Raw genomic sequence first — 12,204 nt, 5'->3', positions numbered from 1 at the left:
AAGGTTTGTTCTCTGTATCTGCAGGTTTGATTCAGCTTTTCACTTTCTGTTGTTGTTGTTGTTTACATTCTATTTGTGAGTGGAATCATATATTGTCTTTTTCTGAGGGGCCTATGGGTCTTCGTTCACTTAGCAAAATACCCTCTAGCTCCATCCATGTTGTCTCAAATTGCACAGTATCATCCTTTTTATGGCTGCATAATGTTCCAGTGTGTGTGTGTGTGTGTGTGTGTGTGACATTTTTCTTATCCATTCATCTATTGATAGACACTTATGTTGCTTCCATATCTCGGCTACTGTAAATAATGCTGCAATAAAATAAGGGTGCATACATCTTCTTGAATTAGGGTTTTGTTTTCTTTGGATAAATACCCAATGGCGGAATTACTGGATCATATGGTAGGTTGAAGACCAAGGACTGAGCTATGGGATGCTCCAACAGAGGAAGAGGATCCAGCAAAGGGGGTTAGGGAGTGACCATGAGGAAGGAGAAAAACACACAGGTGTAGCATCCTAAAAGCCAACGGAAGAAAGTTGAACAAGGAAGTGATCAACTGCACTAATGCTGTGAGATCAAATGTGAAAAGACTGAGAACCAGCCACTGAATTTAGCAAGATGGAAGCTATGGCTGACCTTGAGAAGAAGGTTGGTACTGGCAGTAGAACGATGAAAGTCTGTTTAGAGTAGTTTAAAGAGAAAGGAATGCGAGCAATTCATGGACTGAGTGTAGATTACCCTTTAAAGATGGCTTCCTACAAAAAGGCAATAGAGAAGCAAGTGGTAGCTGGAAGATGCAGTGTATCAAAGGAAAGTTTTGCTCCTGTTTGAAGATGGGAAAGATCCAAGAGAGAGAACAGATGATGTAGGAGAGAGAGAGATGAAGAGCCAGAGGGAGGTCCTGGATGTGTTCTCATACCCATGAGAAGGGACTGGCTTCAGCCAGGAGCATGGATGGTTTGCCTGTAGCAGCCGAGAAGGCAGTGTGTGGGTGCAGATGCTAGGAGGTGGGTGGAGGCAGTGGAAGGAGGCTGTGGAAATTCTGTTCAGCTGGCTTCAACTTTCTCAGTAAGGAAGGAGCATCAGCTCAGAGGGAGGGAGGCTTGCCATAGGGAGGGGAAGGCCATGTGAAGATAGAGAAGACAGAGATTTGAAGATGTAGGCCTTGAACACTGGGGGGAAATGGTCACTAGTTATGCGATGCCAGCAGCTCCAGAAGCAGGTAGAAGCAAGGAGTGGGTTCCCCCCAGAGCCTCCAGAGAGAGCACAGTCCTGCCCACACCTTGACTTCAGCCCATTGGTATTGAGTTTGGGCTTCTGGCCTCTAGAACTGTGAGAGAATAAACTTCTAAGCCACAAAGTTTGTGGTAATTTGTTACAAGAGCAACAGGAAACTAATACAGGACTAAAGGAGAGCTGATGACCAGAAGACTGTCTGCTCTGCTCACTACCATAGACCTACCACCCAGCCCAATTCCTGATAAATACGTGCAGAATGAAGGAATGCACAGGCAATCAGGCCCAGTGGCCACACCACTGCTCCTACACTGGTCTGCTCCCAGTCCAGAGGGTTTGAGAAGAATCTGGGTCTACATGCTTTAGCTATCACCCTCCAAAGACGTTCCAAGAGAGAGATATGGTCAGTTGGTCTCTAGTCCCTGGATAAAGGACCCAGAGACACTCAACTTGGCCAATTGCCCACCAGGTTCAATTAATAGAGAAATGAAACCACAATGCACAAAAGACTGTGATCTTGTGGATGGGCGGCAGGGGCAGCTTCCATGGAAAGCAGTGTCAGCCCAGTGTCCTTTACAGAGAGCACCATCTCTGAGATCCATACCATAACTTAGCTTCAACCTCAGTCCAGTTAGGAGGTGCACACTATTATCCCGTTCTCAGGCAGGGCAGCTGGAGACTGAAGCATGGACTTGCTCAAAGGCACATAAAAGTCGGTGGCAGAACTCAAATCTGGGGCTGCCACACATCACGAGGCTGTGTCTCTAATCACCATACCCACTTGCCTTCATCCTCTGGCTCCCGAGAGGAAGGAGACACTCCTCATGGCCACCAGTGGTCTTCTCCCCACTTCAGGTTTACTCTGATAGGTCTCCCGGGCCAGACACGGACAACTTACAATGTTCTCAGCAAAACTTTAGGAATATCTGAATAAGAGGATATAAGACAAGTGTTCTTCTTTTCTTTATTAATGAGTTGAGATACACAAAGACTTAATAAAAAGTTACATAAAAGGCTCAAGCATCATCAAGACCCTCAGGCATCACTCCCATTTCACAACAATGGCCATCTGTTAATACCGGGTAGCAGAAGCTGTGCACTCACAGGCGCTCAACAATTCAAGTATCTTTCGTTCTATGTAAACCCAACATGGAATTTCTAACCCAGTGGGCTGCTAATGGAGGGAATCTGTCTGTGGCTCCAGATTTACTGTCACATGACTGAGGGGCCTTTGGGTCAGAGCTGCCATGTGTTAGTGGGTCACATCTCCCGGCAAAGTGAGATTGGCCACACTAGGCTACCAGGCACTCTGCACAGCAGACAACACAAGGTGAGGTCAAAATCCTAATATAAACCATCCAAGTGACCTCCATGCGTCAAAGTATAGGAAAAGTCAGTGGCTAGAGCCCCAGGCTGTAGGGGTGGGGAAGATGGCTAAAATTACCTGTTGGATAGAAAAGTAGCCCTAGTTGGGGGTGTCAAAATTTGAGGAGGAGATTTGAGAGCACACAGTGGCAAAGGCATGGGGTGAGGGGATTTTAGGAAGCGTGTGTTCTGGGAGATGTAAAGTTAGCACTATTCGGTGGTCTGGAAAACCAGTGGAAACACCAAAGTGTCACCAAAGACACAAGTCCCATTGGACACCTCAAGTCATGGAGTAGCATGGCCAATGGGTATCCCAGCTGACCCTGCCACATGACCACGGAGAAGATATTGTACGGGGGATGCCCGAAGGTACACTCCATTCTGGCCTATCTGGAAGCCCACAATTCTCTAAAACGTGAAGAACGGTCTCTGAAAAGTGTTCTCTGTCTCACCTATGGGGAACACAGGGTCATGGAAGCTGAAGCCTGACCCCTGACTCCGCAGAAGAAGGCCTTTCCTTAACCAGTTTCTCCTTCGAGCATTGTGGAGCTGAGCTGTGGGCTGACTGCAGGACAGATGTCCCAGAAGATAGGGTCGGGGTGGGCAGATGCACTGCCCCTGTTGAGGGAGGGACCAGAAGCAGATGGAACCCCTTTATCTGGTTACCTTCATGGCTAAGGGCTTCATTCTAGGTCAGCTGATCCGCCTCCAACAGGACTCCCCACTCGTGCTGCCAAGAAGTTGCAGGCTCTGCAGACAGCAGGGAGTAGGGGCATGTGATGGTCGTCTGTGCCCAGGAGCAGCTTTCCAGCAGTGGCCGCTCCCCTGTGCGCAGGGCTTCCCGCCCCACTCCACCACTCCTTTGCGCAAAGCAACTCCATCCATACTTCTTCCCGCCTGTCTTGCTGCAGTCTCCTCATCCCCTTTGCACCCACGGCTGTTGTGGACTCGGCTCAGAGGAGCAGAAGGGTCAGAAAGGGCCTTGTCCTGTGTGTTTAAAATGCCCATTAATATGATCGGATCTTGGGACACTCTGTAGTGCATGACCTGGAATGTTCTCTGTTCTCTTTCTTTTCAGGGTCAGGGGGAAAAAGGGCCATTTGGACAAACAAAGTTTGATTTTCCAATTAACCCAAGTCCCAATTATTTCATTCGACACAGAGTCGCTGGGCCCCCTGGTGCTGGTGATCTTGCTGAGTTAGGAACGCAGCACACTCTCAAAACCAGACAAGAATCCAGGTGTCTTGATGTCCAGTTGGGTGTTCACTTTCTCAGGGTTTCTTTCACCAAAGAGGAAGCCAGGCCACCTGTTAGGGATGCTCTAGTTTGCTTAGTGATCTGATCTGTAAATAGAAAATGAGGCCACTAGCCATGCCGCCTCATCTTCTGACCTTCCATCAGGGGTGCACTGTTGTTGCTGCACCTTCACCCTCCCTGGCTGGGAAAACCCAGTCTTTGGATCACACCAGCAGCACCTGAGAGGGATGTGGCATCGTCAGGAAGCTGGCGGGAGATGCCCCCTTATAGAAACATGACATGTGGGGGCCATGTCATCACCCCAACCTTTCTTTCTCCTCTGATTATGTTATAGTTAAGATCCAAGAAGCTAAGAAAAGTGTGTGCCAGAAAGGCAAGCTAATCGTAGGGTTGCAAATGCTCAGCAGGGTTTGCTCATTTACTGGGCTTTAAGGAGCGGTGGTCAGTGGACTCAGATGGAAAAGGCTTTGGGTCTTGGTGCTGTTTTTAGCAACAACAGTATTGGATCATTTTTGGTTAAGATTCAGCAAGAACTAGAGCCTTCTGGATGGCATCCACATGAGCCTACCGTGACGTGCTGAAACCTCCATGCCCGTGTGTTTGCATCCAAGAGGCACCAGGCAGTGCAGGTGGTGGGAAAGCAAGAAGAGATACATGCAGGAGAGCCCTCGGAGCACAGAGCTTGGTCCACATTGTCTGCAATGCAGACAAACGCTTTTGCAAAGCCAATCGGCTTAATTTCTATATTTCCAGGATCATGAAAACCCCTCTTAAAACTGACATGCTCCTGCCAGCCTCTCCGCTCAGCAAAATACAATTCTGCTTCCTAATACCTGCAATCTCAAGCACAGTAAAACCTTCTGGACAAACGTGTCTCTCTTCTCTCTGGTTTGGAGGCCATGAGTGGGGTGCTTCTCCCCAGGCCTCCGGCCACGAGTCTCTCGGTCCCCCCTCTTCCATGCTGAGCTGAGTTTTGGCACTGCTGGGGAAAACTCAGTTAAAACAACAACAACAACAACAATATTCCAGATGTGGTCTCAGACAGGCCTGCTGAAGATACGAAGCTCTGCCAGTCAGTGGGCACAGACCCCTTTAATAAAATTATAATCACTAAAATAATTTAAAAATCTACAAAAGACACCCAAGCTCAGACTTTGGGCTGGGGCAGGGGGGTGTGGGGGAATCGATCATGGCTTGTTTGGTACTCTGTCCATGGATCCTCGCTTCCACATCCCGCCGATACCATGTACTTCAAAGCCACCACGCAGCCACCCAGAGATGAGGGACAGCTGCTTTGAATCAACATGAGGGATGCTTGGATGCTGCTTCTGTTTCATGTTGCTTCCCTGTCTCTTGTGAGACATGGGAAGGCCTGTGCCCTTCTGGCAAAGCCAGAGCCTACCTCCTCCCTGCCCGCCCTCCCTTTCTCCCTTCTCATGCCAGGTCCTCGGGCCAAGGGTCATGGTTAGAAATGGTTTTCAGTGTGGTTAGGCAGTGGAGGGTCCCGAGGGCTGGCCGGTCCACGGTCACTGTCGCCAGGGCCTCAGGCCTGTCACAATATCACACACTGCAGTTTGTGGGTGCCGGTGGCCCGGTCTCCCCGCCATTTGGTTTTCTTCTTCTTCTTCTGGCTCTTTTCTGGAATCTGTTGCCTTTTGAGGACAGTGAAAGGCAGAAAAACAGAGTCAGAATGGTCTCTGCTCCTCCTTTGCCCCTGGGTGTGCAGGTGGCAGGCCTGTTCTGGACCCTGGGGGAGGGCCTCGTTTGGAGAGTGTCTCTGGGGCAAAGAAAGTGGGAAGGCAGAGAGGGCAGGGCAAAGCCTGTCTTAATACTGGTGAGAATTCCTGACATCATGCTGTGGCTGCAATTATTTAAATCATGAATTGCATTATGAGCTATTCAGTATTGGCCGCTATTTTTGTGTTTTGTATTTTAAATAAAATGGCAAGCCCCTCGAGTGTAAAAGCTTTTTATATGTTTTCTGTTAACTCTTCCTAAGTCTAAAAACCTGCCCTGGAACTACCGGTCCATAACCAAGACACCACCAGCTCCGGGCAGGGTGGCATACCCAAACTGGAGGCAAAAGCTCAAGAGAATGCAGAGCTGCCAGCTAAAGCCTAAAATGAGGGCTGCACTATCGCAGTCCATATGGGGGAATGATGAGAAAAGGGGTGTGTGTGTTTGTGCATGTGTGTGTGTGTGTATCCGGGGGGGCCGAGAAGTAGCAGGGGAAAGCACGAGTTCATAACTAACTGGCAGCCGTAGAACTCACCAGCACATGGCCTCACGCTACGTGCCTATGTGAGGACCACTGGTTAGGCTGATCTGCATGTTGCAGATTTAGGAAATGGGCAGATGGGAACACTTGGACACTGGCAATGTGTGCAGTCTGCAAAGCAGGCACATGTGCAACACCTCAGCATCTTGAGCTTAGGAACCCAAATGGTAGCTATTTAGGTGAAATGTTGCAGGGTGCGCTGACGTCGGTGGGTGGGGGGTGAGAGCAGAGCGGCCTACTTCCTCTGGTGCTGACAGGCATGGTGTTGGGAGAACACGGAAGGCAGGCGGTGCAGAGGGCAGCAGGAGCCTGAGCTGCAGTGCCCAGGGGAGGCCAGAGAGGAGGCTGAGTTGGCACCACAGGCAGGAAGGCACCTCCCTCTAGCTTATGCTTAAGGCTTCACCTGGGGTGAGGGTGCACATGCAAAGGTGGGTGGGAAGGGTGGGAAGGGCAGGGGAAAAAAATGGACAGAGGGATAAGAAATCCAAAACAGGCCCAGAAGCACGCAGCCCAGGCCTTGGAACAAGAAGCTGCACCCTCTGGTCCTCCCGGGACCCACCTTGCCGCAGAGGGCCTGCTTCTAGGGAAGCGTGCATCACTCACCTAATTACCCTAACCAGGTCATGGAAGGCTTTGTCCACGTTGAGAGGTGGGTCCTTGGCACTGGTTTCTATGTACGGAATCTGGAAGGCAAAGCTCAACTTGGTAAAAGTAGCACTGAAGTCCACAAAGCCCTATTCCCTAAAACTGCGAATTCTCAGAGGTCCCCAAGAAGCCACCTGCCTTTAGAGATCCCCACAGGACCACAGCTCTAACAACCTCAGGCCCCTTGGTAGCTTCTTGCTCTTTAAGGGTGGAAAATTCTACTGACAGCCTTTCTAATTCCCTCTTATTCTCTAGTCATAGAGATCTTTAATAGCCCCCTAAAAATAGAAAAAAAAAAAAAAAACCCTGATCTTTTTATATACTTGAAGACTAAAGACTGCTTCATCTATCAAACCAAAATAGGTTCTGATGTTATTCTTTTTTCTTTCTGAGGCCTGTTTCTCCACCATGAGGAGATCTGACTCTTACCAGGCTCTCTACATGGGGGACCTGGGTGGGAAAGGCTGAGGTGAGGCTGGGCCGTGGGCAGGACGGTGCCCTCTGGTGACCCCGAGCCGGTCTGTGCCTCTTCATCCCCCTCCACCCCCTACCTCTGCAAGCTCGCCGGGCTCAGCTCTTGTTTGGTCTGCATCTACGAGTCCGGGAGCTCAGCCATGTTTATAGAAGGCTCATGTCTGCATGTTTAATACTGAGGAATCATCACCCAGCTGAAAGGCAACAGACATCAGCAGTGTGGCCGAGGTAGCCCCACAAGACAGGTGTTGAGGGCCGTGTCTACACCATGTATGGCATGGAAGGAGAACAAAAGTTGCCTGAGGTTAGGATGCAGTCCCAAGCACCCCTCTTCTCCTGTATCAGGGACCCCACAAAGGCAAGAAGGGTTTGTGCCCACTCCCCCATGAGGGGAGAGAGTGTGGGGTTCATACAAAATACGCGGGCTTCTATGACCCAGCAGTTGCACTGCTGGGGATTTACCCCAAAGATACAGGTGCAGTGAAATGGCAGGACACCTGCACCCCGATGTTTCTAGCAGCAATGTCCACAATAGCCAAACTGTGGAAGGAGCCTCGGTGTCCATCGAAAGATGAATGGATAAAGAAGATGTGGTCTATGTACACAATGGAATATTCCTCAGCCATTAGAAACGACAAATACCCACCATTTGCTTCGACGTGGATGGAACTGGAGGGTATTATGCTGAGTGAAGTAAGTCAATCGGAGGACAAACATTATATGGTCTCATTCATTTGGGGAATATAAAAATTAGTGAAAGGGAATAGAAGGGAAGGAGAGAAAATGAATGAAAATATCAGTGAGGGTGACAAAACATGAGAGACTCCTAACTCTGGGAAATGAACAAGGGGTAGTGGAAGGGGAGGTGGGCAGGGGATGGGGGTGACTGGGTGATTGGCACTGAGGGGTGCACTTGGTGGGATGAGCACTGGGTGTTATGCTATATGTTGGCAAATTGAACTCCAATAAAAAAAAATTAAAAACAAACAAAAAAACCCCAAAATACACGGGCTTCCCCAGGCCAGAGGGGTAGGCCGGCTGTGGTCAGACTGAAGAACTTCAGTGTAGTTCAGGGGCACCTGGGTGGCTCAGCGGTTGAGCATCTGCCTTTGGCTCAGGTTGTGATCCCGCGGTCCTGGGTTGGAGTCCCGCATCGGGCTCCCTGGGAGAAGCCTGCTTCTCCCTCTGCCTGTGTCGCTGCCTATCTCTCTGTCTCTCATGAATGAATACATAAAATCTTTTTTTCAAAAAAGAACTTTGGTATATAGTTCATAACTTTTTCCTGGTTACAAAATTAAGGCATTTCATTATAACACTGTCAAAGAAGAAAAGCCCAGTGAAGAAAACAAAAATGATCAGTTCAAATGCACGGCTGGGATGGGTGACAGGGTGAGCTGTTGTTTTAGAGGAGCATGTTGTAAACGACTGCCCAGAACAGATCCTAAAGTATCTTCACACATTGCCGTGGCTCCAAGCAGAGGTCTCGTAGCTGGCCGGGACACAAGGGAAGAGCGCACAAAACATGGCTCAGACTTTTGAAATGATCATCCAACAACTCTTTGAGCCTCTGCCCTCCACTGTAGGTCGTTTGACTGAGATGACCATGGACCCTTTCGCCTGCCACGTCTCAACATCACTGAGCCCACTTAATCCCCACCTCAACCCTCCGAGGTAAGCAAGCATCTCCACTGTGCGGTGAGGGAGACTGAGCTCAGGGTGGTGACGTACTTGCCCAAAGCCACATGGCAGCCAGCAGAGAATCAAGGTTTGAACCAGGTGCGCGCTCCACTTCCTGCCTCGCTGCCCACGGACAGGTAGGGGTGTCGAGGGCAGCTTCAGGGCCTCTCCCAGGCATGGCGGGGCACCCCTGCTGGGGCCTTAAAGCCAGAGTCCTGTGATATCCTGTGGTCAGGGCAACGCACTTCCACATGCACACCCAGAGCGGGGGCAGGAAGGTGCCTGTAGCTGGGGCTGGGACCCACGTGGAGCTCCTTCACATCCTGTGACTCCGGGGCCTCAGATCACTGCTGCCTGCTGTCCCACTGTGCCACTCATTAGTACAGGAGTTGTAGCATCACCCCCAAGGCCTCAGGAGCCCTCTGCCTTCTTTCTGGGGGTCCTGCCTCTACCACTGAAGAAAGGCTGAAGTTCTTGGAATTCTAGGGTTTCATTAGCAAGGACACTTAAACCAAGGGGAACCTTGCAATAAACGGTAGCACCATCTGACTCCACCACAGGGCTAGGAAATGCCACCTTCCGGCGCCGGGTGGGGCGCCTGCCTTGTCCGCTAAGGAGGAACTTGCCTTATGAGCTCTAAAATAGGATGTTGTCCATAGCAGCTCGCAGAGTCTCTTGGTCAAATGATAAGTGAGGCAGCAGCATTTGCTGCAGGAGAAAGGCAGCTGAGAGATGGGAGCCCCAGGTTGCGGTAGCGGGGGCTGTAGGGGCAGGCTGTCACTTCTCTGCACCCCCCTCCCCGCCCACCCCGCTGCTTGGGAGGGTCATGCAGAAGGGGTTTGTGAGAGCCCCGAGGAAACCGCAGGCCTGTCTCTGGTCAGAGAGAGCTGCTGCGAAGCCAGCGGTCAGTCTCCAGCCCTCCTCTGGAGAGCGTGGGCAGCCCTGTCCCGGTGGATCACTCCCTCTTCCTTGGAGCATGTTCTTCACTTGGCTGCTACCACGCTCCACTGTGGCCCTCAAGTGTCACCCACAGCTCAGGCCCTTTGGTGGCCTCCTCCTCACCTCGCCACATCACTAGGTGAGGTATCCCGGCCTCGGTGCTAGGACCCCTGCCCTATCTACACTGGCTCCCTTGGCGTTCACGGCTCCAAATGCCATCTACACGCTGCCGATTGCCAATACTTACCCCACATGCTGTCTCTGACTGCTGCCTTGGCATTTCCATCTGATTATCTACTCAGCTCCTCAAACCCCGCAGATCTGCAACCAAGTTCCTGTCTCACACACTTACTCCTACTGTCTCTCCTGCTCAATCACCCACACTCTGGTCTTTTTTTTTTTTTTTTTAGATTTATTTATTTATTTATTCATGAGAGAGAGAGAGAGACAGAGAGAGAGAGAGAGAGGGAGAAGCAGGCCCCATGCAGGGAGCCCGATGTGGGACTCGATCCCAGGACTCCAGGATTACTCCCCAGGCCAAAGGCACGCTCTAAACTGCTGAGCCACCCAGGTGTCCCATCCGACACTCTGGTCTTCAGAAAATTGCTCACGCCCAAACCACAGGGTCGCCTGCCATAACTTCTTTCTCTCTCACCCCACATCCAATCTGTGCACGTATCCTGTTGGCTTTCCTGGAAACATGTCCAGAATCCAACCACCTCCTTGCCACCTTCACCAGCAGCATCCTGGGCTGTGTTGACCTGTATCTGGGTTATTGTGGGAGTCCCTAACTGGTTTCCCTGCTCTCATGATTGGCCCCTAGCGTCCTTCTCAACATGACCACCAGAGAGAAGCTGTTCAGCCGTAAGCCAGACCTCATCATCACTCCTTACTCAAAGCCTTTGATGGTTTCCCCTCTCCCTCTGAGTAAAAGCCCATAAAGCCTTATAACCCTCTTCTGACCTGGCCTCCTACTTCCCACCCCTCCCACTTCTGCTCCTGCTGGCCTCCTTGCTGATCCTCAAATTCCTGCCATCATGTCTTTGCACTGATTATTACATTGGCTGGAACATTCTTTCCCCAGAGATCTGTAGGGCTTACTCCCTCACCTCCTATAAGTCCTTGCTGAAATGCACCCTCCTTAGCAAGGCTTTCCCTAACTGCCCTATTTGGAAAAGCATCCTTCTCCACCTCACATTCCTGACCCCCTTCCCTGATTTACTTTTTTCCATAGCACATGTCACACTGTGTAATCTGCTTTGTTTATTATCTGTCTCTTGTCATTAGAAGAAAGCACCATAAAGTAAGTTTTATTTCCCCGGGCCTAGGGCAGTTAAATGAACATATGAATGAATACAGAAGGCAGAGACGAGGAGAAGTAACTTGGAGTGAGTCCCCTTCCTTTACTCACAGAGCTGGGCCCACCAGGCAGAGGGAAGGCGTAACCTTGCAGCAGACCTCCCAGCAGGCCGAGTGGACTTCTACATAACTGACTAATGGGGCCAGGGGCTTGGGCTGTGCCCGTGCCAGGGAGGGGTGAGAATAAACCCAGTGACCCCACCCAGTACATCCAGAGGGCAAAGGGGCATCACAGTGAACTGAAAACACACACACACACACACACACACACACACAAAGATGTCTGCTGGTATTCACTGTGTGGCCTGGGCAAACCTGCTTGACCAACTGTAAGATGGGCATAATGATACCTACCTCAACATGTGGTGGTGAGGAGTGAATGCTCCCCGGCACAAAGCCTGGCATAGAACAGGGCTTGGTGAACTGCAGCTGGTCTGATGATTCTGAGCATAATCAGGCGGCTGGCTCGGAGAATGGGATAGAAGCCAACCCTCTGCACACCCCAGAGATGAATCTGCCGTGTTGGGGGCCAGGAGGTGGCCTGAACGCCACTGCTCGCAGGCCGTGAATGTACCTGGTCCCCACATCGGAGCTCCCAATGACTGAGAAGAGGGTGCTTTCTCTCCAGTCTGCTGTTTTGTTTCACAACATAGCCCTCAGCACATATGCGCTGCCAGGCGTCTCTGGAGAATCTAACCCACTACCCAGGAGGCCCAAGGGACCACAGGAGGGATGGGCACGGACCTCTATACATCCCTGACTGCCCAGCGCGTGCGTGCGCGCGCGCACACACACACACACACACACACACACACGTGCATACACGCCACCTACATTGTGTTTGGTGGCCATTTCTTTTCCTTGCTCCCTAGTGATTTTCCTCAAATGCATCAGATCGACCTTGTTGGCCACGAGGATCATCGGGAATGACTCTCTGGGAAAGAAAGGAACAGCAGCTCATGAAGTTTCGCTGCCC

The 12,204-nt window shown here is 50.8% G+C and overlaps 1 protein-coding gene across 4 annotated transcripts in view; it reads right to left on the bottom strand.

Moving 5' to 3' along the window:
* Window positions 1-2,184: 2,184 nt before the first annotated feature.
* MRAS (muscle RAS oncogene homolog) overlaps window positions 2,185-12,204 on the bottom strand; it is a 57,305-nt gene continuing 47,285 nt past the window's right edge. For 3 of the 4 annotated variants that reach the window (XM_025448804.3, XM_025448801.3, XM_025448802.3), the window contains exons 4-6: window positions 12,063-12,162; window positions 6,738-6,817; window positions 2,185-5,508 (exon numbers count right to left, since the gene is read on the bottom strand). In XM_025448804.3, coding sequence (XP_025304589.1) covers window positions 5,409-5,508; window positions 6,738-6,817; window positions 12,063-12,162 — 280 coding nt within the window. In that variant the 3' untranslated portion in view covers window positions 2,185-5,408. Of the gene's footprint in view, window positions 5,509-6,733; window positions 6,818-12,062; window positions 12,163-12,204 lie in introns of those variants that run through there. The other variant, XM_025448805.3, reaches the window with a different exon arrangement.

This window comes from Canis lupus, chromosome 23 (assembly GCF_003254725.2).
Source record: "Canis lupus dingo isolate Sandy chromosome 23, ASM325472v2, whole genome shotgun sequence".
NCBI classification, from domain to species: domain Eukaryota; kingdom Metazoa; phylum Chordata; class Mammalia; order Carnivora; family Canidae; genus Canis; species Canis lupus.
Note: the sequence above shows the minus strand (reverse complement) of the source record. Positions and strands in the feature narration are given on the sequence as shown.